Here is a 26,321-nt window from a genome sequence, read left to right on the forward strand (position 1 = left end):
TATATATATATTCATATATGTGAAATAAAATGTGTAAATAAAATAAATGTATCAACAATAATTTTCATTTTAATTTTTTTAATAAAAACATGCAACAGAATTACTAAAACATATATGTGTGTGTGTGTGTGTGTGTGTGAAATAAAATGTTTAAATAAAATATATTTATTAACAATAATAATTTTTCTTTTTTAACAAAAACATACAACAAAATTACTAAAACGTATATATATATATATATATATGTATGTGTGTGTGTGTGTGTGTGTGTGTGTGTGTGAGAAAATGTTTAAATAAAATACATTTATTAACAACAATTTTCATTTTTATTTTTTTAACAAAAACACAACAAAATTACTAAAACTTAAATCATAAAGAAAACAGAAAATATCAAAATTAAAGCTAATTAAATGTATTAATAAATGAACACTGTTGTCTTCTATATTATACAGTGTTGTATTTTGCATGGTACATTGGTAGCACTTTATTTTACAGTCTTGTTCCATGTGTACATACTATGTACTTTTTATAACAATTCTAATAACTGGGTGATAACTAGGTACTAACCCTGAACCTACCTCTAAACCTAACTTAACCTTTGTAGTTACCTTGCCTTACCCAATAGTTTCTGGGGTAAGTACACTGCTGTAAAATACACATGCTGTAAAATAAATTGTAATCGGTATATTAATATATGCATCAATAATTGGTTTATAATTTCTGTGTCTTTGTCTTAGTCCTCTACTGCTGCAGGTCAAGAGTTTGAAAGAAGACCTGCAGAAAGGTGTTTTTTAAATTAGCGCTTAATTTTATGTACTAGTAACTATTAATTGGCTTTATCTTGTTCATTTTCTAAACAAATTTTCTCTTTTTCCACAAACAGAAACTATCAGTGTAGATCAGACAGTGGCTCAGGCCTTCAAACTTCGCGCCTACCAGGACATCATCATCAATATTGTGGACCCAAAGGTATTTTATACAGAAATACACTTTATTGCACAGTCCTGCTATTTTATTTAAAAGACTATATTTACAATATAGCACAGCCGCTCATCATACCGTATTACCTAAATGCTCCATTGAAATGTAAAGGATGTGACTTTGGATCTGGTGGAGCTCACCTTCAAAGATCAGTATATTGGACGAGGAGACATGTGGAGACTGAAGAAGAGCTTAGTGAGTAGATTAGATTCAAATCTGCATGGGATGTTCATTTTTGATGCCTTGTAATGATCTTTATGTCTCTATGATGTTCTTTCAGGTGAGCACATGTGCGTATGTGACACAGAAAGTAGAATTTGCAGGGATCAGGTAACAACATCCATTATTACAGGCTGTCTGGATTGATTCTGATTCATCAATTTAAGTATTTTACAGTCACAAGTATATGTACAATGACTTATACACTACTGTTCAAAAGTTTTGGGTCAGTTTTTTTATGTTTTTGAAAGAAGTGAAAACTTTTATTTAACAAGGATGCTTTAAATTGATCAAGAGTGACAGGAAAGACATTTAAAATGGTACACTTTTTTCTGTTCTATCACAGTTTCCTCAAAAATATGAAGCAGCACAACTTTTTTTCAACATTGATAATTATAAAAAAATGTTTCTTGAGCTGCAAATCAGCATATTAGAATGATTTCTGAAGATCATGTGACACTGAAGACTAGAGTAATGATACTGAAAATTTAGCTTTGCAACACAGGAATAAATTACATTTGAAAAAATATTCAAAACTGTAATTTTAAATTGTACTAATATTTCACAGTATTACTGTTTTTACTGTAGTCTTGGTGAGCATAAGAGAAAACATTTGAGACAACAAATCTTAATGAACCCAAACTTTTGAACAATAGTGTATGTCTAACTAAATAATTGTTTTATCATGGTTTCAGGGCCCAGGCCAGTGAATTGTGGGTAAAAGGAGAGAAGGTCACTTGTGGCTACATTAGTGAAGATACAAGGGTGAGAAAGTTTCTTTGGAAATTCAAGTTGTGTTACTATCCATCACTATACATTTTTTCCCCCACATGTTTTCTCCACCTAGGTGGTGTTTCGGTCCACCTCTGCCATGGTTTATATATTCATTCAGATGAGCTGTGAGATGTGGGACTTTGATATCTATGGTGAAGAGACCTTTTTTTTAACCATTATGCATATTTGAAGAGTAAATCTGTTATTCCAGGATTTTTAAGCTGCTGTCTTCATTCACAGGTGATCTTTACTTTGAGAAAGCTGTCAATGGTTTCCTCTCAGATCTGTTTGCTAAATGGAAAGTGAGTGTCAGCTTTACCATTTACCAGTAGTAATGTTATCTGCACAATATAGCTGATTGTGGCACTGTGGGATTGTTAAAATATATCAATTTTTCTAGGAGAAGAACTGCAGCCATGAGGTTACAGTGGTGTTGTTCTCTCGTACCTTCTACTCTGCCAAATCACTGGGTAATTGTTTAATATTTAAACAGCGCTTGGGTTTTATGATTTGAATAATAATAATTGACTATATCTATCTTTCTTCATGTAGAAGAGTTCCCAGAGCTCCAAAGAGCATCAGTCCGACAAGACCATGAGGGATGTTATTATGAGGATTTCTACAGGTCCAGAACTTCTCTAAGCATTAAGAATGGCAGCTTTGTAATAGTTTAAGCAGCAGTCCTTATTTTCATTCTCTTGCAGGGTGGTCGCCCAGAATGAAAGGCGTGATGAGTGGACATCTCTGCTCATCACCATTAAAAAACTCTTCATACAATATCCTGTGCTCGTGCGTCTTAAAGGAGCAGGTGCGTATGCAGTCCTGTTATACTATATATATATATATATATATATATATATATATATATATTAAAATTAGGGCTGTCAGTTTAACGCGTCAACTTAATTAGCTATGAAAAAATAACACAATTAAAATATTTTAACGCAGTTAACGCACTGGCCCCGCCCCCAGACCTGTACGTCGTCATACATTTCATACAGTTGATTGCTGACAAATATGATGCAGGGTAACAACTCCATACATTTTTTCGATTAATTAATCAACACGTCACGTAATTAATTAGATTAAAATTTTTAATCGACTGACAGCCCTAATTAAAATGCAATTTATTCCTGTGATGTAAAGCTGAATTTTCAGCATCATTACTCCAGTCTTCAGTGTCACATGATCCTTCAGAAATCATTCTAATATACTGATTTGCTGCACAAGAAACATTTATTATTATGACCAATGTTGAAAATAGAAAATGGCATTATTGAAAGGGTAACAGTCTAAGATTTACATTATGTTAATGTCTTTTGTTATTGCAGATGGATTCCTGTGCGGGCACAATTCCACTGCCGCTCAGGGAAATTATCTGGAAGCTATCAACTTGTCTTTCAATGGTTTGTAATTGTACATTTAGTCTAAAGTCCCACAGCACTTCAGTAGAGCTGTTTGTCCTGATATCAGTGTCCTGTTTTGTGTCTTTCAGTCTTCGACAAGCACTACATCAACCGTAACTTTGACCGTACGGGCCAGATGTCAGTGGTCATTACTCCAGGAGAGGGTGTGTTCGAGGTGGACCGCTTGCTCATGATCCTCACCAAACAGCGCATGATTGACAACGGTCAGTGGGTGTGCTGTACATTTCGTTGTTTGTCTTGTAGCACAGAGCGGTGGACGCTAATGGGATGATATCCTCCTAACAGGCATCGGTGTTGATCTGGTATGCATGGGAGAGCAGCCCCTCCACGCTGTTCCACTCTTCAAGGTTGGTTTGGCATTTGAGCGTAAAATCAGATATGAATGATTTAATACTTCTAAATGGGGTGAACTTTTTTTTTTATATCATTTTATTAGTTGCATAACCGCACAGTGCATGGAGACTCTAGAATTGGTGATGACTACAATCTTCCTCACTGGATCAACCACAGGTGAGATTTGAGAGTTGTTGCTATTGACTGCTAGGTTGTGTTCAGATCATGCTTTCACTGAATGTATTCTGCTCTCTCTCGAATACTGTCATCATAAACAACAGTGCAGAAACGATGTAAACAAGAAATTCATTTTGCAGTTTAGACCGCGAGATTCAGTGAGCTCATGCCAGACTGAAATCATCCGTTTCAGTGATGGTCCGAACGTTTGTTGCTCTTTTCTGTATGTTTCAATCCCAAATAGAATAACCATTTTGTTTTTCATGCTACTAAAATTACCAATGTGAAGAATGTCACGAATATGACGTGTCGTTTCCCCCACACAAAGACTTAATCGACATTGTCACTTCAAATTTAAGGACATAAAAAGACTTAAAATGCCTTAAACGGTACAAGAAAAGACTTTATTATAATTTCAAGATGTCTTAAAACGTGAGGACAGAAAGACAAGAATCATGATATGGCTTAATGTGACGATTAACTTCATAAGGGTATGATTTCATTGAATAAACAAACAAAACAATGTCAAAACGTGGCGCAGGTGTTTTGACATGAAAATATTTCTGAAGGAAACCACTTGCCTTCAGAAAAGTTTTGATGGCATTTTCATTTCATCTTGCCTACATATAATGTAGTGTTAATAAGCAGTGCTGCTTTATGTACAGTCGTTACCAGGGAAACAGTTGTTGTGCCGTTCCAAATGCGCCACCTGCTGGCAATTTACTGTTCTTGTTCAGAACGATGCGAAATTGCTAATGTGCCTTCAAAAATCCTAAAGATTAACAAAGATTTGTGTGTGTGTGTGTGTGTGTGTGTGTGTGTTAAATTAACATAATAATTTATAGCTAATTTTGACTAATCCCTTTTCTTAAAAATAGTTTAAAAGGCTGAAATGTGAGGTTTATCATTATATAACACTTTATTTATTTGTGAAAAACCTGTTTTTGACCTGCAAATCATGTTTTTCAGTCATTTTCTGTTACCAGTCGTTCAAATGTTACCATAGACATTGCTCTACCCCGCTCATACAGTATTTATTTTATTTGTGCAGGTCTTAAAAAGCCTTACATTTTATTTTAAAAATGCTGCAGATACCCTGTAAATTCTTAATTTTTTTTTTTACATTTTATATAATTTATATACTGTATTTTGGCTATTTGTATTAGTCAGTGCAATCCAGATCAGTGTTTTTTTATTAGCACAATAACATCTGATTTAAAGTGAAGAATTCAAGCATGTATTCTTAAAAATACACCTTGAAAGTGCTTGAATTTTACTTTGGAAAAGGTGTAAGAGCCTTGCTACATCTAGAAAAGCGTTGTCTGTCATCTATTTTATTATAGAGAAATAAATGACCTCTCAGAGCAATAATAATAATACAGTTTATTAAACCAATATCGTTATTATTATTATTATTTTAACAGATATTATATTATATATATATATATATATACACACACACACTACCAGTCAAAAGTTCTTGAACAGTAAGAGAACACAAGTGTTTTTTACTGATTTACTGATAGCAAATCAGTATATTAGAATGATTTCTGAAGGATCATGTGACACTGAAGACTGCAGTAATGATGCTGAAAATTTACCTTTGATCACAGGAATAAATTACATTTTAAAATATATTCAAATAGAAAGCAGTAAAAATATGTCACAATATTACTGTTTTTGCTGTATTTTGGATCAAATAAATGCAAGCTTTAAAAACATAAAAAAATCTTACTGTTCAAATCTTTTGATTAGTATTGTACAGTATATATATATATACATACATATGTATATGTATATATGTACAGTATATACACTGATTACTGTTATTATATTTTAAAATATTGTTTTGGTTGTTAGTTTCATGAATTCATTTCATTAGACAAAATTTTTGATGATACATTTCCCAATTAATAGTATGAAAGAATATTATAATACTATTTTTGGCCAGATCAGCCAGCCTAGGTTAATGCAGTTGAGCTCACTATAATAAATATGAATTCTACAGCTTTTACACATCAAAGAGCCAGAACTCATGCAGCTGTTTTACACCACGGATCAAGCTGGCTGGAAAAAAGGTTAGAAATATTGCACTTTAACCGACAACACCTTGTGACATAATATTTTTATTATGAGAACGACTTAATGTTTGTAAAACTGCTATTGAAGCTGCTGTCGTTCTGATGTGTTTTCATTTTAAGGCTCATGCTGAGAAAGCTAAAAGCAGCAAAGAACACTGTAAGTAGGTCACTAGTAGGTTTTATAGTTTAGTTCAAGATTGTGTAAGACTTACTGTGATCTGACTTGAGCTGGATTTGTCTTTCTCAGCTCTTGGTGCACCAAAAGATGCTGAGAACAGCCTACCGATCCAGGTGGACTATGATGCGTATGATTCTCAGGTCTTCAGGCTTCCTGGACCTTCCAGAGCCCAGAGGTCCACCAACTTCAGGTACGTTAAAAGAATAAAAATCCTGTCATCGTTTTTCATTTTTTGGGTGAACCATTCCTTGAATTGTGACTGCAGTGTTACAAATCTGCTTGCTTTGAGCTTCTGGATGGGAAGACACTTCATGTTAGGATTAGTGATGCACCAAAATTACCCCAAAATATTGAAAATTAATTGAATACATTTTTGGATGGCTGAGATCATTGACAGAAATAGTGACATTTGATAAGATGCATTATGACAGTATGTCAGTGTCCATTTTGTATGGACACTAGGGCTGGGTTGACCATATCAATTTCTTGATTCTAATAGATCTTTATTTTGATGAGTCTTTTAGTCTGTGCTGTTTTCTGTTTACATGTGAACAAAACATCACTAAAAATTATATCATCCAATAGTCACTCACAATAAGCTTTGTGCTTTGTTACTTTTGATATGAAACAAAGGCTCAACTTTCAAAATCCTGTCAGTTTTATTATGAAAATCATACAATAAATAGTTTTAGCACTGTTTAATGTAGCGTGACAGAACAAGCACCTCACTTCAAGCGACACATGAATGAACATCGGAAGGTATGTTGAAAGAAACCGTACAACTTGCTGAAATGTGTCATGTTTCATGTAATTGCATATTCAGTATTTAAACCGCAGAAAAACATAAACAACTGTACAATTTCAGTTAAAGGGGATAGTGCACCCAAAAATGAAAATTCTGTCTTTAATTACTCACCCTCATGTCGTTCCAAACCCGTAAGACCTTGTTCATCTTCAGAACACAAATTAAGATATTTTGATGAAATCAAAAACAACGCTGATTATGTTGATTATGTTCAGGGGAAAGTATGCGTATGTGTTGTGGAACTCTGGCGGGAAGAGAAAGACGGTAACTCGGGGAGAAGAATTGTTGAATAAATTATTTTTGTTTTCTTTGCGCACATACATGACAGTTTATACATTTAGCCTCTGATCTTGTGTGTCAGGTCGAGTCGGGAGAGGGAGTCAACCAGCAGGAAAAGTTGGGGCTCAACAGGTGTTGGTGGAGGTGTAGTGGGCAGTTCTCCCCCAACCAGGCCTACAGGACCAGAAGAACAGAGGAGCCTGGCATCAGATGACAGTCTGAGCCACATCTCCAACGTCCTGCTCATCCCACGCCCAGCTCAGGGCCAATACGAGGTCAGCAGCTCCCTGGGGTACACCAGTTGCACAAGAGGTACAGAACCCACCAGAGTGCACCTGTGTGTTGATGTAGACTGAAACATCTGGTTGATGTTTGCTACTTCTTGTCTGTCTCCTTGCAGAATTGCTAGAAAAGATGGTAGAATCCCAGAGGGACTCCAGTGCTCCGGGCCGCTTCACGGTGGGAAGCGCTGAGTCCACCCTGCACATACGGCCTGGCGGGTACACGCCGCAGAGGGCCCTCATCAACCCGTTCGCCCCCTCACGCATGCCAATGAAACTCACCTCCAACCGCCGCCGCTGGATGCACACATTTCCTGTGGGTAAGTGATACACATGTCTGCATTCTGTGGTCAAATGTTTTGCATAATGACAGTGCTGGGTAGTAAACAATTTCATCTAATCTGGGTTGCGTAATCAGATTACATAGTAAAATACTCATAATCAGACATTTACAAGAATACATATTATTCACATGGTCGCATGATATGCAGGTAAACAAGTATAATATTTCATCTTTTAAAAGTATTTTAGTTTGTTTGTTGTAATTTTATAAAAGATTCAGTTATTAATTTGACATTTTTAAGATTTAATGAAATATTAGCTTTTCATTAAAGGGTTAGTTCACCCAAAAATGAAAATGTTGTCATTAATTACTCACCCTCATGTCGTTCCAAACTATCCCTTTAAACTCATGAACTCCCTGCAGTTCCTTCACGAACCCCAGTTTGGGAAACACTGATGTTAAATAATGTTAATAACTACAAATGGAATATCTTTTCTTTCTCTTTGTATTTTTATATCAATATGGTACAAGAGTATCCAATTTAAATCAATGGGATAAACAAGTTAGGCCAAAAGTAATCTAAAAGTAGTCAGATTATATTACCTGGAATGTGTAATGTTATGGATTAAGTTACTAACCACAATTTTTGTCATGTAATTTGCGTAACAGAATACGTTTTGTAAGAAGACAAATCTGCCCAGCACTGCATAATGACTGCTAAACTAGAGTCTGTCCTCTACATGTTTTATATGATATTGTGTGGGTGTTCAAGGTCCTTCTGGAGAGGCAATCCAGATCCACCATCAGACGCGACAGAACATGGCTGAGCTGCAGGGTAGTGAGCAGAGAGATCCGGCTCGTACCTCCGCCGAACTGCTGGAACTGGCCTATCACGAAGCTATGGGAAGGTCAGTCACGCACACATGAGTAAGAGGTTATTTGGAAAGGGAAAATGTACCAATGTGATAAAGCTAGAGACTAATAATGGTGTAAATGTGTGTGTTTTAGCAAGCGGACCGCAGCCCGTCATGCAGGAGAGAATGGACTGTATATCACGGGAGTTCCTGATAATGTCTCCGGAAGCCCATCTAGTAGCAACAGCACTGGTGATTTATTTTCACTTGTATAACCTACTATTATACACTGGCCCTAAAAAAGATATTTATACAGTTTATGAACTGTAAGTGCTGATTCTTTGTAGTTGATCAAAAAATATGTAGCATGAGAAGGGTAGTCTGATTCCCAAATGTATGATTCTTAGGAGTCAGTTCTTTGTAGCAAAACAAAAACATAAAATGCAGCTGGTATAGTCTGATTCCCAAACAGATGATTTTTATGAGTTGGTTCTTTTTAGCGTATCAAAAACATACAATGTGACTAGTGTAGTCCAAGTCCCAAACAAATGACTCTTGAGCTGGTTCTTCATTGTGAATCAAAAACCTTGCAGCGTGACTGGTGTAGTCTCATTCCTGAATGAATGAACTTATACGAGTTGGCCCTTTGTAGGAAATCAAAGACATAAAACACAACTTGTGTAGTCTGAGTCCCAAACAAATGACTCCTTTGTTTTTTTGCAGCAATTCAAAAAACATGCAGCGAATGATTCTCATGAGCCGGTCCGTTTAGGTTCTTTTAAGACTTAAATCAGTGTAATTACTGACTTTTTGTTAATGTGATTAAAGGTACAATTATGAGTTAAGGAATTAATTGAAATAAAAATTGCATTAATTCATTTGTCAATATTTGTTACTCAAAACTACTAGTTCAACCAGAAATGTCATATATTCAGCCTCAAGTTATTCCAAACCAGTATTAGTTTCTTTCTTCTGCTGAGCACAGAAGAAAATATTTTGAAGAATGTTGGTAACCAAACAGTTGACGGCAGCCATTGGCTTGTTTTTTCTTACCAACATTCTTCAAAATATCTTAGCTCAACAGAAGAAAGAAAGTTTGGAACAAGTGGAGGGTGAGTAAATGATGACAAAACTTTCATCTTTGGGTGAACTGTCCCTTTAATGCCATTGGCAAGAAACCAGAATCGTATGAGAGAAATCAGAATTCTCTGCTACATGACATTCATGCATTATTAAGTATGACCAGTGAATACTTCTTGGGGCCACTCACTTTTTCCCCAAAATTTTTATCACAATATTTGATCATCAAATGACTGTTCTCTCTGAAACCAGATGTTGAGTTCATGTTGTTACTGCTCTTGCTTTTATAGGAACACCAGTGAACCGTGGTTCCTTTGAGGATTACTCCAGTCCAGATCCGAGTGAGTTCTTCCCCGTCATTGAAGAAAACAAATCACATCTCCAGTGTCCATTCAATCCAACATGAAGGAAAATTTGCCACATATAGACCCTCAGAAATATACATTTGTTAGCTGCAATTACTTAAATACATTCAAATTTCAATGGGGAAGGGGCTTGGGAAGGAAATCTTGGATTTATTGTTGAATGATTTAAGGTATTTAAGTCTTTGCTTGTACCTTTTGATTTTGACACTTTTGGGTTAGTAACCTCAAGTCAGGTGTGCCTTTGAGGGAATTGCTGTTCTTTATCTTTGTATAAGGTTGTTTGGGTATCTCAAGCCAGTGCGGTAGATCATAGTTGAGTGGCTGTGTTGTTTATGGGTGAAAGTTTGATGAGCGAAAAAGGTGGTCCACAACTTCTGAGGGAATTCACTAAACAGTTGCGCCACTTGAGCGTTTGTTATCAATTTGTTATTGTCTGACCAATTAAACATTTTGTTCAGTTGTAGTGTAAAGGGGTTAGGGTAAGCTAGCATGCTAATTGGCTATTGATGTTCAAAAATAAAAATTACACATTTGTTCCATTAGTGTGTAAAATGTGTAGGCCAAGTTAGCTTGCTAATCGTCTAAAGATATTTGCAAATAAGTATTGAACTTTGTTCCAATAGGCTGTAAAATGTATAGGCCAAGCTAGCATGCTAATCGGCTAGTGATATTAACAAATAAGAATTGAACATTTGTTCAGTTGGGGTTTCTTGGGTGTAGGCTAAGCTAACACATTAATTGGCTAGTGATATTCACAAATAAGGATTGAACATTCGTTCCAATATGGTGTAAAAAGGTGTAGGTTAAGCTAACATGTTAATTGGCTAATAATATTCACAAATAAGAATTGAACACCTGTGCCATTAGAGCAGTGGTTCTCAAACTTTTTATGCCAAGTACCATCTCAGAAAATATTTGGCTCTTCAAGTACCACCATAATGACCAACATTAAAATACAGTAGCGTAGTAGGCCTAACTATTCAGATACAGCACTGCACAGTTGAAAAACTAGGCAGTTTTATTCCTAATAAGAATATTTGTTGTTGTCAGCCACTTTAACGTTGTAAATACACAGTTTGAACATTAAGAGCCCTATTTTAACGATCTAAGCACATGGTCTAAAGCGCACGGCGCAGGTGCACTCAGGGCGTGTCCGAATCCACTTTTCCTAGTTTAACGACAGGAAAACGGTCGGCGCACCCGGGCGCATGGTCTAAACGGGTTGTCCCTATTCTCTTAATGAGTAATGGGTGTTTTTTGGGCGTAACGTGCAATAAACCAATCAGAGTGTCATCTCCCATTCCATTTAAGAGCCAGTTGCGCTCGTGCCATGGCGGATTTGCTATTTACACGGCGGAATTTGCAAGCGCAAAGACAGAACACATCTCCAGAGATGAAATGGAGCTGCTCGTGCACGAGCAAATAGGTAGCCTAATTCTGATACATGCAATGACTATCCATTATGACATGTAGGCATTTTTATATTTATGTAGCCTACACAATAATAATCTTTTACATTGCAATCCTTTAATTTTTAATATTTGGCATGTTTGTGTGCTGCTGTGCATCCCTGTGTGTGTAATAAGCAGAGTGTACGTGCGTTGTGGGCACGCCTTTAGGCGCATATTACTAACGCGCTGTTTAAATAACAAAAAAACTACTGCGCCATTGACTTTAGACCAGGTTTGAGTTGGTCTATGGCGCAGTCTATTTCAGTTGCCTCAAAATAGCAACGCGCCAGCAATGCGCCTGAACACACCTCGTTTTCAGACCAGCACACCCATGGGCGCAAATCCATTTGCTATTTAAACAACGTGGCACAGGACGTGAAAATGAAAACTGCGTCGAGCTGAAACTAGCAAAAACACTTGCGCCGCGCCTTGCACCGCATTGCGCCGGGTGTATGATAGGGCCCTAACACGGCACTGTGCTTACATACAGGTAAATAAAAAACATAAATAATGATTAAATTAAAATTACATAAAAGTTAAATAAAAACGGCACTGTACGTAAATGTAAAAAAATAATAAATAAAGATTAAATTGAAATATATTGTGTTTGAACATGAATTTATATTTAATTTAGTGATTCCTCTGCATACCACTAGAGAGAGTACCACTAGTGATACTTGTACCACATTTTGAGAACCACTGCATTAGAGTATGAAGGGTGTAGTAGGCTAAACTAGCACATTAATCAGCTAATGATATTCACAAATTTTGAACATTTGTTTGATATTAGGGGCATAGGATAAGCTAGCATGCTATTCGGCTAGTGATATTCAAAAATAAGAATTGAATGTTTATTCAGTTAGTGCGTTGGCTAAGCTAGCATTTTAATTAGCTAGTGATATTTACAAATAAGACTCCTCTAACATAGATAGCCGACAGAAAAAGATGTGTTGAGTGTAATGACAGTGAACTGAATCAGGTGCTAAAACGATAACTAAACATCGCTAGCATTGTGCGCTATTTATTCTTAGTGAATTCCACCTCAGATTATAATGGTATTTCTGGCTTTCTCTCTGTACCATCTTTCCCCGGGGATTCCTCTATTTCCAAAATTCCCCTTTCTCTCTAATCAAGTATCAAACTTCAGTTCCCTCCCACTCACAAGCTTTGGAACCCTCAATAAACTCACCAATCACAAGTATGTAAAATCACACTGCCACACTCATACGCATGCCTTGCCTGAATGCTACAAGTACTGGTCGTCTTTTCTGCCAATCGTGTGTTTGTACAGATGGCTGTTCACACTTATTACTCATCAGTGATGTCACGATGCTCACAGTGTCTTTAGTGCATGTTAATTTTGCACATAGTGTTCACTGTAATTTCAGTTCAATTATGACAATGATGGTAACCCACTCCTTTTTCTTTTCCCACTTTCTCTTTCACTCTTTCTCCTTGTTCTGCGTGTTGGTATGTGTCTGTCTGCCTGAAACGGTTCACCCTCTCTTCTTCTGCTTCTTTCTCTCTCAATCTGTCTGCTAATTTTCAATCGGGCCTTACGTGTGAATGTGTATGAATGCAATCTGTTGCTTACGTGTGGTACGCGTGTCATGCGCTGTGGGCCGCTGTGTGTGTGTGATGGGGGTGCCCCTGAAGTCCTGCTGCTGTCTGCCCCTCCGACAGTGCCTAGTTTCTGCTGCACGGTTGGGGTGGACTGGAAGTCCCTCACCACTCCCGCCTGCCTCCCGCTTACCACCGATTACTTTCCCGACCGCCAAACCCTGCAGAATGACTACACAGAGGGATGCTACGACCTGCTGCCACACACTGACCTGGAGAGGTACAAAGACATTAGGGGTTAGGTGGTATAGGTAAAAAAAAAAAAGGCTTTCGTATTTTATGCACTATATACAGGTGCATCTCAATAAATTAGAATGTTGTGGAAAAGTTCATTTATTTCAGTAATTCAACTCAAATTGTTAAACTTGTGTATTAAATAAATTCAATGCACACAGACTGAAGTAGTTTAAGTCTTTGGTTCTTTTAATTGTGATGATTTTGGCTCACATTTAACAAAAACCCACCAATTCACTATCTCAACAAATTAGAATATAGTCACCCAAAAATAAAAAAATCTGTTTGGATTAAATAAACAAACAGTGAAGAGTCTAGAATTGGATCATTATTGCAGTGATTAATATGTTTCTGGCATGCTGTATGTTTTGCAACAATTCTTTTAACCTCTTTTGCAGTGTGTACATTTTTATTTCTTAAACAACCATGTTGGAAGACATACCCATGTCCATATTCAAGGATGACAATGTCAAGATTAATTGGCCCCAAACTGTAAATTAGGGGTTTACTGAGCATGAGGAATCATTGCTTTAATTTACCACCAGTGTCCTGAGCTTAACCCCATTGAAAGTCTTTGGGATGTGCTGCAGTCGAGTTCACAAGAGTGGTTCAATTCTCCCAATGTCAATACAAGATCTCGGCCAAAAATGTATGCTTATTAACTCTTCGTGGAAATAAATGTGATGTTGCATGACATTTTCGAAAAGATGTTATAATGAAAGCACAATGTTAAGTTAAGTGTGTTAAGTTAAAGGTGCTCCAATGAAATATTAGTATTAATATTAGAGTGTGCAACTTTTTAAGGACAGGCAGTGTAAAGTCTACTCCAGCACATCACAATGACTTTCAATGGGGCTAAACTCAAGACTCTGTGGTGGCCAATCTTTCCTAATTTAAGCTTGATAAATCTTGCCATTGTCATTCTGGATTACGTACATGGGAACATCTTCTGACATGGTTGTTTAAGAAATAAAAAGCCACATACTGCATCTGTTAATGTTAAAAGCATCATTGCCAAAAATTTAACATGCCAGAAACATATTAATCACTGCAGTAATTATCCAATCCTAAAATCTTGAATATTTTGCTTATTTACATCCAGACAGTGACTTTTTTTGGCCGGGCAGTGTATAAATTGGCTAATATAGAGTTCAACATTTGGCTTCTAGGAGTAAAAATGACATGAATTTTCTCCATAGGATAATTTATTTTAACTGTAGCTTTTGAACCTTTAAAGACAGACCTACTGTGAGCTACGAGGTTATTAATGCTACATGCTTTTGTTAAAGCCATCAGCCTCCATTATTTCAGCCATTTAAATAATCATGTTTGTTACCATTAAACTGTTACTCGTGATTCTACAAATAATTTCCACTAATCAAAGAACTGAAAAAAAGTGTGCCAAAAGAACACTTTAGCACCCACCTGTTACCACGAAGCACTGAGAATGAGTCTATCTGCCTAGAAAAATGCAAAATTCTCTCAAGTATTCTCAGACTTTTGAACCCCACTGTAGATTTAATGTATATTGAAGATCTTAGTCCGAAATGAATGCCCTTAATCTTCTGTAGACGTGATGATGAGTCTCCAGTGATGACGGCCCATCAGGTGTTTGAAGAGTTCATCTGTCAACGACTGATGCAGGGCTACCAGATCATTGTACAGCCTAACAGGAAGCCACAGCCGGCTATAGCCCCACCCCTCAGCAGCAGTCCCCTTTATTCCCGAGGTACATCCCCTACTGCACCCCCCCCCTCCTCCCCGAAGCTCTGCATACTAGTTGGATTTTGAAAAATATACTAGTCTTATTGTTATAAATCATGCTCCATTGTAATGCAGGTAAGAGATTTAAAGGTGTGCTTTTCAGGGCTGGTGTCTCGACGCAAACCAGAGGAGGAGGAGGAGAGTGTTTACTGGCTCAGTATGGGAAGAACCTTTCATAAAGTCTGCCTTAAAGATAAGATCATTACCGTCACCCGTTACCTCCCAAAGTTAGTTTGGTTTTTGTCATTCGGTTTCGATTTACAGTGTTATTTGTTCTAGAAATGCCCTCAAGTGTGTTTTGTGTGTCTCTAGGTATCCCTATGAATCCACACAGATTCAGTACAGCTACAATCTGTGCCCTCCACATGCAGACGCCCACTTCCTGCCATTTTGGGTGGAGTTCAGCCACGAGCGGCTGGAGGAGTACAAATGGAACTACCTGGACCAGTACATCTGCTCTGCTGGTTCAGAGGACTTCAGGCAAGTGGCTTTACTAACACCATGGCTCTGATGCAAAAAAGGCAGATGCCCATAAAATCCCATTCCTCTCTCTTCCACAGTCTTATTGACTCTCTGAAGTTCTGGCGCACGCGCTTCTTGCTGCTGCCAGCGGGCGGAGCCAGGCGAGTGGCGGATGGTGAGGGTCACTGGGACGTGTATGGGGAGGGAATGGGGGCAGGGCGGGATGGCCTCTCTGGCACCGGCGACTGGTTTCTTTTAGATGGATTTATCCGCTTTTTGGAAGGCCTGAACAGGATTCGTCGCCGTCACCGATCTGATCGAATTATCCGCGTAAGTGCACATCTAACAGGATAAGCACAAATGAGTCATTAAAGGGATAGAACCACTCATCAGGGTGATACAATAACAATTGCTCTGTTTATTACAGAAAGGAGCTACCATTAAAGGCCTGCAGGTGACAGGAGCCCTCTCATCCTACATCCTGGAGCCTATAGCGCCCCCTGTGGGCAAAAAAGGCACCTCTGCCCTCTCTGCGCTTCTGGAGCTGGATCAGACACAGAAGTGAGTTGTGCAGGCAGATATCGGCAAACCAAACAAAATTAAATACCACAGTGCTACATCAATGGGAAACAAGTGTTTGTGCATGCTAGGAACAATGAGATTTTTTGAGACTTTTATCTAGTGCCGCATATGGTAAGGGTTTTATAAAATGCCAGAGATTCCAGGCTTTTTTCTAATGCTGGTGAGATGTCTTTGATCTGCAGGAGTTTAGAAGAGCAGCAGCTTGCTGCTCAGCATGGTGGGAAATCATGTGGACCTTTCAGTGAAGCTGCCAGCGTTGCCCTAACAACCACCTATGTCGATAGCCCCCGTAAGGTGAGAGCCCGAGGCAGGCCGCCGGACGGACTGTGCTGTTGTGTAGTTCCTGGCTTCCTGTGTGCCTCTTTGTGCTTTTTGAGTGGGAAAGAGAGCTATTATATTTGTACAATGTTTTGCTTGCTGGCTTTTTTTGTGTAATTTTCACCTTTGTCTGCTTGGTTTAAAGACTGATCACAGTGTTTGAAACAGAATTAAAATTTAGTATTAAATGCAACTATTATAAGATGGCACAATAATGTAATATCGGGGGTTAATATGTGATTAGTTGCATAAAGTGTCATTAATACAATTCAACATTTTTAATCAGTTCACAGCCCTGCTTTTCATTTAGTTCTTTATGTCTTCCAGTTGTCTCAATATTGAATCATGGATATTATTTGCAGTGGGTTTATGTTTTCTTGCTCCTTCCTTGCCTCTTTTGACCTTTGCCTCTTCCATTACTGCCTTGTTCTTGCTCTGATCTCTGGGGGTTATTTTCTCTCTTTCTGCTGTTTTCCTCCTAAAATGCTGACAGGATGCTGCCTTCATTTTGGACTTTATTCGTAGTCCACGTTCCTCCTACATCTGTCACTCTCAGGTCAGTCACTGCCCTCTCTCTGCTCTGTGAAAGCCGTCTGTCTCGCTCAATGTGCGTGTTTGTACATAAACCATGTGTGCATGCCTGTGTACTTGTCCAACCTCTCACTAGCATTAAAATGTGAAGGTTGTTGTTTCTATTTGGTGTTTTTGTAGTCAGAGTGATAATGAAGAGTCATTCCTCTTTGTCTGTGTACCCATACTCAATATAACATAAAATGTAAAAGCCATATTAGATTCACTTCATTTAACATCTTAACCACTAAGAGTTCTGCTTTAGTGTTAGACTGCATCACTCCTGTTGTCCAATGGAAGAATGCATGTGCACTTTTCATATATTCTCACTTCACATCCTGAGCTCATTTAGAGTACTGCTAATCTCACATAGCCAGATTTTTGTCTAGTGGCATACAGTAACTGTTCCACATTGCAACTAATTCTGGCCAGGAGCAGATGGGAAGAGGCCATCTGACCAACAAGTAAAGCAGAGTCTTCACATTTTGCTTTTTTTTACTACATGATACCACCCTTATGATACCACAGTAATGGACAAGCATGCAATAAAGTGGTAAATAATGTCAAAGTGGTTTACGAAGGGAGGTTACATCAAAGAAATTGGTAGAAAATTTGTGCAGACAAGTACCGGATATTTTCTATGTAAGATGCATTCCTGCTAGTCACCGGATGCAGATAGCATGAAGATATCTCAGCATTTTGCACCCCTTGTCAGTCCTGTGCAGTGCTGTTTTTAAACTTGCTTGCATGAAGATATCTTGACACATTCCCACTGGGTTCCTCAGCTACCAGCTGAACAGATTTCAGCAAATCACATAGAGGGAGGTTTGTTGGACAAAGGAGGAAACCAACCAGGAGAGAGAACATCAGCTACATCCCAAGCCACAGGAGACCCAACCCCAGGCACTGTTGTAGAGACTGGGTAAGAGAATGCCTTATCTTATTCAGAACATGGCTTCCTCTATATTCAAATCAGAACATGCCACTTTCATGTCGCATTACAGTGGGCAGTCAGGATCCAGTGGATTGAGTCTTTCCTCATCTTCCACTCTAATGGAGATCCTGGAAGCCATTAAGCATCCCACGTGAGAGTCTTTGAATCCTTAATTATTTATTAGTGTTCTATTATGTCACCCATGTGTGATTATAAATGGACTTCCTGTGCTTGCAGCACTGGAGTGCAGCTTTTGCCAGAGCAGAGGGGCCTGCCTCCCAACTGCTTTGTCAGTGCTGAGGTTGTACATTGGCTGGTCAGCACTGTGGAGAATGTTGCCACACAAGGCATTGCAGTAGAAATCATGCAGGTAAAATTGAGAACATTGCAAAAATCATAGTAGTCTGTGTTTGTATTTAAAAATGTTACCATCTCGATGATGCTCCTGTAGAAAATGCTGGATGAAGGTCTAATTACGCATGCCTCTGGTGATGCCATGCGAACGTTTGTCTATGGGTTCTACCTTTACCGGATTGTCGACAAAGACAATGAGAAGGGTAAGAATCGACTTGATTGTGTCAAGATTACTTAGCTAGGGGTTGCCAAGTTTCTGCAGGTTGCTAGGTTGCTGCTTGCCATTTCTACTGCATCTAACTGTATCAAGGGAGATTCACAGCCAGTGATTTGCAAAGCAACTGGACTTCATTCATTTTCAATGAGAAGTTGCAATATCCGGAGTACACAAGTCAGTGATCCACAGGGATAGCATAGTGATATCCAACCTCATATAGTTGGATGCCGCAGCAGAGTAGAAACCAACAGCACAGCGATACTACAAGCTCCAGTAATTTTAACTGATATCAGTGTTCAGGTTGCAGATCCCGTGAGCATCACTGTCTGCAATCCCATTGTTAGCACGACTGTGTCTTGGTGCTTCTACCCTTCATGAAAACAGACATCTATTCCCTGCAGCCACTACGACTCAGCTGCCCCCAGCAGGAGCCAATGTATGGTCTGCCGCAGCTTTGGAGGACTTCGCCCTGTTCCAGAAGAAGTGGTTTGAGGTGGCCTTTGTTGTGGAGGAACGTCGGCCCTGTGACTTACCTGCCTTCCTCCTGCCCTGGTTGCCCAGCCGGCCAGCCTCGTATGCAAGTAGGCATAGCTCCTTCAGCCGCAGCTTCGGAGGACGCAGCCAAGCTGCTGCACTGCTAGGTACACACAGCCGGCTCTGATCCCAGAGCAGCCATGCTCTGCACCTTAAGGCAGTATGCCATACTCCCTCCCCCGAAAGTTCTGGAAGGCTAGTTAGGTGAATGAGTCACGCAAAGTCAAATAATTTCTTCTCATATTACTAAAGCCTTCAGATATCATCTATGCCATCTACTAGTCAACCCAACATCAATGCGCAATTGGAAACTTCTGCAACTCAACTAACATATAAACACTGACATTGCAACAACATATTCTTCTCAGGAAACACCGCTTTTGATTCAACCACTTCCATCTAGATATTGTACTTTGTGTGACTCTTCTCCATTCTGGCACTGCATGCTGTTGTAGAAAAGTGGTACACCTTTAGTTCATCCTGTTCATCCATTCCCGCAATGCCCAAATCATGTTGATGACACCTTGATTTCCTTTCTGACTGATTGATGTAGACAGTGTTTGTAATTCTGCAATTATAACAATCCCAATTAGCCATCAATCGGTGTCACAGTACATGCACTCTCCAAATAGCATGGTTACATGTATTCTATCCAATCAGGGAACAAATTGCTTTGCAAGCTGTTAAAATCAGAGCATGGACTGATGCCCCAATACACCAATCAATCCGCTGTGTTGGGTGGGCCTCAATGATGCTTTGTACACCAGCAGTGCATGTGGTAAAGTAGTGGCTGTGGTCCAGTAGTGCTGTGGTATGGGTTCTTCCTGCTCTCCTCCATCTGTCCTGTTCCCGCTGGATGAGTGATGTTCCTGCATTGTTCCCAGACCTGAGCAAAGCTTTTCTGCCAATCCATTGCCTTTCTGACTTTGCTTACTGCGCTAGTGCACTCGGCTTTCAGTGTTTTCCTGCCAAAGAAGCTTCATACGTCCTACTTGCCTTTAATACAATGCATGATGGAAAATCGCCCCAGATCTCAGAATTGTTAGTTCATTCTCAATTTTCATTACAGATGTCATGAGCACTAATTTCCATAAACTCTTTTATCGCAATTACTCTCCATTGACCCATTAAAGGTCTTAATAACTCCATGCCTGACCTCTGTCATTTCATCCTTTTGGCAATTTCTACTCTCTCTCTGTCTTTCTCGCTCTGTTTTTGCCCCTCCCCTCTCAGCTGCCACGGTTCCAGAGCAGAAAACAGTCACCTTGGACGTTGATGTGAACAATCGCAGTGATCGGACTGAATGGTGCAGTTGCTATTACCATGGCAACTTCTCCCTCAATGCTGCTTTTGAAATCAAGCTGCACTGGATGGCTGTTACTGCAGCCGTACTCTTTGAAATGGTAAGCATAGGATGAGCAGATTGAGGTGACGAGGTGTTTATACTGTCGAGGACTATCAAGCATAGCCAACCAGATGCATGTCGTTAACTACTATCAACTAAGGGCGCAAACATAACATCTAAGGTTGAGACATAGTCCTAAAGCACTGGACTCCTCTTTTTCAGGTGCAAGGCTGGCACAGAAAGGCAGCATCTTGTGGATTCCTGCTTGTACCTGTATTGGAGGTGCCCTTTGCTTTGTCATCGTACCTATATGGTGACCCTCTCCGTGCTCAACTGTTTATCCCCCTAAATATCCAGTGCCTGCTAAAGGAGGGCTGTGATAACCTGTTTGAGGGTGAGGACAGAAAAAGTAACGGATTGAATGGTGTGATAGTTGTAGAAGTCCATAAATATTTGTGAATACATTGTCTCTCTTTGGTGTTTGCACATTGCTAAGTTAACACTGTGATATCCTAGATACTCAGTGCAAAAATATTAGGTAAATAGTCTGTTTTGGTATTTAATGACTTTTGAATATATTTATGATAGTGCTTTCAAACGATTAATCGCATCCAAAATAAGTTTTTGTTTACATGGTATATGTGTGTGTACTGTGTATATTTATTATGTATATATAAACACACACACATACAGTATATACTTTGAAAATATTTACATGTATATATTTATATTCATATAATTTATATTATATAAAAATATATTTAACATATAAACGTAACATTTTTCTTAAATATATACATGCATGGGTGTGTATTTATATATACATAATAAATATACACAGTACACAAACATATTCTATGTAAGCAAAAACTTTTATTTTGGATGCGATTATTAGTTTGACAGCACTAATTTATGATCAACATTTCTTTCCTTCATCCACCATCTTGGATGGGGTTTTTCATAGAATTTGTCTCAATATCTTAGAACTGCCTTTGTCATTTTATGTTAAGTAAAATTTGATATCCTCCACTACGGCACTGCTGTACTCGTTTAGGGTTTGAGCCAGAGACATACTGGGAAAGAATGCAGTTGTTCCAGGAGGCCATACTCTCCAGGTAAAGAGAGCGTAGAATAATTATTTCTCATTGAGTGCATCTAGTTTATTTCTAGTTAAATCTATTTATCAAGGTGTAATGGTCCTGTGTTTTTCCTCATTAAAACAACTTCCTTTCTTCTTTGAAGATTTGGCTTTGTTCAAGACAAATTCTCAGCATCAGCTTTTAACTTTCCATCAGAGAACAAACCTCAATACATCCATGTAACAGGTACATGCTTTTATGAATTATATAAACCATACTAGCACTACTTTTTTACTTACTTACTCTATCGTTATCACTATCACTCGGGAATGTTCATCTCTTTATCCAGGTACAGTTTTTTTTCAGCTGCCTTACTCAAAAAGGAAATACTCTAGTGGACAGCGGCGGCGCCGTAACTCCGCTACCTCCGCCAATCAGAGCCTGTTTGGTTCTGAGGAGCGAGTGGGCTACAATTGGGCCTACAACACCATGCTGACCAAAGCCTGGAGGACTGGCGTGCTGGGGGACGAGAAACTGGCCGACCGCCTGCTGCGAGATTTCACAGACTTTTGTGCCAACAAGGATAATCGACTGATGACCTTCTGGGAAAGCTGTGTTGAGAAAATGAACGCCAGTGCCCCTTGAGAAAAGACAGTGGAGGAAAGGCAATACTGTGTCAGAGAAAACAGAGACTGTTTGCCTCTGTTTTAAGAGCTAATGTACTGCTGCTATCATCTAATCAGAGAGAAATAAAGCCAACAGCCTCATCATCAAACACTCAAATGGATGAGTCAGATGTTTTCAGAGTGTCTGCACATGTGCCTGCAATGTCCTGAAGCCATCACAGTTTTGACTGGATTTGAGTGAATGGTAGGTCTTCAGGAAATTGTACATAATCGGATCAATTTGTTCATTATCGCTAAGCCTCATTTAAAAAACATTACAAAACAGTTTAGCAGTTAAAAAAAAAAAAAATCATTAAATTTTTTTAATGCTTGTTCCCAATGATATACATTTGCAATAGCCTGGCCCATGTTTATATGTGGATAAAATGTTTTAAATATCGTGAGAATTAATAGCAAAGATGTTGATCAGGAGTTATAAGATCGCTTATGTTTATGGTTATTCATGGTCTTGCACCTTTGCATTTTGGTTACCAAAGACAAATCGGTAGTTAGGGATATACAAAGAATTCTTCAACAAAATTAAAGATCTGTTAGATACAACTTTATTTACATTATCCCCAAGGTCAGGTTGATTCAATTAAGCCCCATTGTTATAATGCAGTAATTGCATGTATTCAGCAGTAGCACTGCAGGAACGTCAGCCAGTGCCAGGAATAAACACTTGACCTTTGTTCGCACTGAATAGAGTCCAGTCCACGCATTTTGTCTGTACATTCATTGTTAAGGAGGCATGTTCATGCATCCCATTACCCTTAAGTCTTTGGAAAGACAGAAGCATCGCTTCATTTGAATGCGGAAGAGTTGCTTATCGCGCGCACGCGCGCTGTGCCGCTGCATTGACCAATGCAGCAAACCTCACTGCGCATGTGCGCGGCTGCAGGGCATGCGGCTATTTTTAGAAAATGACGTCATCGTGAAATACAGCGAGCGCGCGCACCCCCCTCCATCTCCCCTTCCACCCTGTTCGCTGGGATTGACAGGACGCTTGCGGCAGCAGCAGCACCCCGAACGACGAAAGAAAAAAAAAAGAAGCGGGCGAAACTTGGAGGATATAGAGGGCTGGGAGGGGAAAGAAAGCGTTACAAAAATATATAGACATACAGAAAAATACAAACCTGCACCTTCAACCTTTGGCTCGCCGTTCCACCCTCACGTGCGCGGCTGCTCCAGATTCTGCGCGCGCGCTCTCTCACAGCCGAGTGTGTTCTGCTGAGAAGCGACCGAGCCCGGTGCGGACCGACAGCCTTTGACCAGAGAGGATGGCTGATAGGGAGCAACTGATCCAAAGAGCCCGTCTGGCGGAGCAGGCGGAGCGCTACGATGATATGGCCTCCGCGATGAAGCTGGTGGGTCATTATTATTAATATACATGCATTCATGCACAATTAGTCTATAATGAGACGATTGCGATGTAAGACAGATCCATTTATGTTTTTTCCCTCTGTTGGATTCATTAAGTAATGTTCAAATGAAGGTGCATTTCTAGTTTGTGCAATTGAAGAAGCTTTCGCCTTTGTCGCGAGTAGGACCTCGTGTTATATATAAAATATGCTGTTAAAGGGACAGTCCACCTAAAATGGGAATCCTATTATAATTTATTCACCTTTATGTCGCTGCAAACCAGTAAAGATTAGGCACTTTCCTCCCTGAGACACAAAGGGAGATGTTAGGCAGAATGACAGGCTCAGTCTCCATTCACTTTCATTGTATGGAAAACAGATGCTGTGAAAGTTAATGGAGACTGTCAGTCACTAATATTTTGCCCAGCCTTTCGTGTTGTTTTCTGTAAAATAAACCAGGCATGCGGTTGTAAAACGACATGAGGGTTGGGGAAATAATGAAATTATTTAAATTTTTCAATAAATATTTCCTTAAAACGTTGGAAAACAATAAATATGCATTTTAAACATGAGGATATATTATAATAGGTAATCAACTGGCAAAAACAGCACGGGTGTCGAAACAAAAAGCTAATAAATTGTAGGTTTCGGTTCGGTATCGTGCATATCAGTCGTTACAGTGGATGAACATGGGCGGCGCTATGACCCTCATCCACATCCATTGTGCATCTGTGTCTCTGAGAAAATAGATGAAAAAACAACAATAGAGCTGCGTTTTAAATTATGATATAGTCAAGTAAAACTTGATTTTAATTGAATTGTAATCATGTGAAATAAAGCAGTGCAGCATCAGCTGTCTAGTTTGACATCCGAGCACAAAGGATGAAAGTCTGTCAGTCAGCGTGGGTCAAATAGGACACAGCTGATTTCTACTGTATTTTTTATCCTTTTTTTTCATTGATTTAAGCAACATCACCCTAATCACCTAATCATTTTAGTTTGATTTGATTAGATATTGTCATTACTGTGCCACGTTGAATGTTTGACATTGACATTTACCTACGATAATGTAAAACCTGGAAATATCAAGGAATTTTAAAATGGTGGCTTTCAGACCTGGAAAAGTCAATGAAGTCTAAAATGTCATGGCAAAAAAACATTTAATTGACTAAATATTGCAGTTTGAGAGTAAAACCCCTCACAATTATTTGTGACAATCACACTAATCATAAATGACAAGCTGTTAATGTGATTTGATATAATCATAACTTTTTAAGTTTCTCATTGACATTGCATTAGGAATGCACAATATATCAGTGGTTATATACGCAACCTTTTTCATTTATCAGTCTAAATCTATCTATTTGGGCTATAAATAACATCAGGGATTTTTCCAGTTCAAACAAACATTTTATATTCCATGATGAAAAGAAAACAGTTCTTATAGGCTATTCCAATTTAATGAAGGTAAATGAGCTGTGCTCTAAAATTAGACTTTTTACGCAACATTTACTAAATGTTTGAAAACACAATGTGTGCATTATTCTTTAACCAAGAGTCTGGATAGATTTTTGTGGGGACACCATTGTACAGCACCATAATGTTCGAATTTCAAACAAATATATGCAAACATAAAGCATTGTAATTGCGTTTACTGACCCAACATCTGGTCTTCTGCACCATCAGGTCACAGAACTGAATGAGCCGCTGTCCAACGAAGACCGCAACCTGCTCTCTGTGGCCTACAAGAACGTTGTTGGGGCCCGGCGGTCATCTTGGCGAGTCGTTTCTAGCATAGAGCAGAAGACGGCGGCGGATGGCAACGAGAAGAAATTGGAACTGGTGCGTGTTTACCGAGAGACCATCGAGAAGGAGCTGGAGTCGGTGTGCCAAGACGTTCTCACCCTGCTGGACCAGTACCTCATCAAGAACTGTGACGAAACCCAGCTGGAGAGCAAGGTCTTCTACCTGAAGATGAAGGGCGACTACTACCGGTACCTGGCCGAGGTGGCCACCGGCGAAAAGAGGGCCTCTGCCGTCGAATCGTCCGAAGGCGCCTACAAAGAGGCTTTCGATATTAGCAAGAGCATGCCGGCCACCCATCCCATCCGCCTCGGCCTGGCACTCAACTTTTCCGTCTTCTACTACGAGATCCAAAACGCGCCCGAGCAGGCCTGCCAGCTTGCCAAGGAAGCCTTCGATGATGCCATCGGCCACCTGGACAATCTGAACGAGGACTCCTATAAGGACTCCACGCTCATCATGCAGCTCCTGCGGGACAACCTCACCCTGTGGACCAGCGACCAACAGGACAGCGAAGGAGGAGATGCCAATAACTGAGAGATCAGCCACTACTAGCTGTAGTAGCACCCGTCTATCCCTTCTACACTGTCTTCTTTGAACCTGCATCTTATTTCTCTCTGTCTGCTCCTTCATTCTCCCTCTCTCTCCTCCATTCAATCTTTCCTGTCTCTTTGTGACACCTCAATGCTCTTCTTTGGTTCCTCAGGGCAGCACTTCAGACCCTTTATTGCTCTCTCACCTCTTTTTACCCCTTTTCCACCAACAGGATGCCGGTACCCAAACTGGAACCGTTCCACTGCAGAAAAGGCGGTTCTGGGATGGAAAAATGCTGTTAGCCTCCAAAATCTGCTTGTTTCAAACCTGGATAATGTCACTTGTCCAAGTTTTTAATATTAATGCAAATGTAAAAT

At 39.3% G+C, this 26,321-nt stretch overlaps 2 protein-coding genes across 4 annotated transcripts in view; both read left to right on the forward strand.

The window, feature by feature from the left end:
- The window catches only part of depdc5 (DEP domain containing 5, GATOR1 subcomplex subunit), a 33,203-nt gene extending 10,703 nt beyond the window's left edge, over positions 1-22,500 (forward strand). Inside the window, exons 3-42 of one of the 3 annotated variants that reach the window (XM_016247196.1) lie at positions 738-784; positions 884-969; positions 1,093-1,176; positions 1,262-1,311; positions 1,896-1,965; positions 2,048-2,126; positions 2,215-2,276; positions 2,375-2,444; positions 2,527-2,599; positions 2,679-2,782; positions 3,306-3,380; positions 3,470-3,604; positions 3,687-3,748; positions 3,838-3,911; positions 5,920-5,989; positions 6,113-6,149; positions 6,240-6,360; positions 7,337-7,566; positions 7,655-7,855; positions 8,591-8,726; positions 8,827-8,924; positions 10,043-10,093; positions 13,225-13,408; positions 14,994-15,151; positions 15,290-15,413; positions 15,499-15,666; positions 15,747-15,978; positions 16,076-16,209; positions 16,413-16,524; positions 17,042-17,104; positions 17,904-18,040; positions 18,123-18,203; positions 18,290-18,422; positions 18,504-18,609; positions 19,025-19,264; positions 20,391-20,560; positions 20,725-20,896; positions 21,557-21,617; positions 21,745-21,827; positions 21,931-22,500. In XM_016247196.1, coding sequence (XP_016102682.1) covers positions 738-784; positions 884-969; positions 1,093-1,176; positions 1,262-1,311; positions 1,896-1,965; positions 2,048-2,126; positions 2,215-2,276; positions 2,375-2,444; positions 2,527-2,599; positions 2,679-2,782; positions 3,306-3,380; positions 3,470-3,604; positions 3,687-3,748; positions 3,838-3,911; positions 5,920-5,989; positions 6,113-6,149; positions 6,240-6,360; positions 7,337-7,566; positions 7,655-7,855; positions 8,591-8,726; positions 8,827-8,924; positions 10,043-10,093; positions 13,225-13,408; positions 14,994-15,151; positions 15,290-15,413; positions 15,499-15,666; positions 15,747-15,978; positions 16,076-16,209; positions 16,413-16,524; positions 17,042-17,104; positions 17,904-18,040; positions 18,123-18,203; positions 18,290-18,422; positions 18,504-18,609; positions 19,025-19,264; positions 20,391-20,560; positions 20,725-20,896; positions 21,557-21,617; positions 21,745-21,827; positions 21,931-22,226 — 4,669 coding nt within the window. In that variant the 3' untranslated portion in view covers positions 22,227-22,500. The remainder of the gene's footprint in view (positions 1-737; positions 785-883; positions 970-1,092; positions 1,177-1,261; positions 1,312-1,895; positions 1,966-2,047; positions 2,127-2,214; positions 2,277-2,374; positions 2,445-2,526; positions 2,600-2,678; positions 2,783-3,305; positions 3,381-3,469; positions 3,605-3,686; positions 3,749-3,837; positions 3,912-5,919; positions 5,990-6,112; positions 6,150-6,239; positions 6,361-7,336; positions 7,567-7,654; positions 7,856-8,590; positions 8,727-8,826; positions 8,925-10,042; positions 10,094-13,224; positions 13,409-14,993; positions 15,152-15,289; positions 15,414-15,498; positions 15,667-15,746; positions 15,979-16,075; positions 16,210-16,412; positions 16,525-17,041; positions 17,105-17,903; positions 18,041-18,122; positions 18,204-18,289; positions 18,423-18,503; positions 18,610-19,024; positions 19,265-20,390; positions 20,561-20,724; positions 20,897-21,556; positions 21,618-21,744; positions 21,828-21,930) is intronic. The other 2 variants (XM_016247198.1, XM_016247197.1) reach the window with 2 other exon arrangements.
- Positions 22,501-23,015: 515 nt separating this feature from the next.
- ywhah (tyrosine 3-monooxygenase/tryptophan 5-monooxygenase activation protein, eta polypeptide) lies at positions 23,016-26,111 on the forward strand. The gene is made up of 2 exons (XM_016247199.1): positions 23,016-23,613; positions 25,294-26,111. The coding sequence occupies exons 1-2, from the start codon at positions 23,527-23,529 to the stop codon at positions 25,945-25,947; spliced, it is 741 nt and encodes a 246-aa protein (XP_016102685.1). The 5' UTR covers positions 23,016-23,526; the 3' UTR covers positions 25,948-26,111.
- The last annotated feature ends 210 nt before the right edge of the window (positions 26,112-26,321 follow it).

Source organism: Sinocyclocheilus grahami, unplaced genomic scaffold (genome assembly GCF_001515645.1).
Source record: "Sinocyclocheilus grahami isolate Dianchi unplaced genomic scaffold, SAMN03320097.WGS_v1.1 scaffold828.1, whole genome shotgun sequence".
Lineage (NCBI taxonomy): Eukaryota > Metazoa > Chordata > Actinopteri > Cypriniformes > Cyprinidae > Sinocyclocheilus > Sinocyclocheilus grahami.

Bases quoted from the DNA above. Each gene is read 5' to 3' on its own strand.
- ywhah (XM_016247199.1), top strand. From the start codon at position 23,527: ATGGCTGATAGGGAGCAACTGATCCAAAGAGCCCGTCTGGCGGAGCAG. The intron at 23,614-25,293 runs GTGGGTCATTAT...CTGCACCATCAG, and splicing joins TGGCCTCCGCGATGAAGCTG to GTCACAGAACTGAATGAGCC.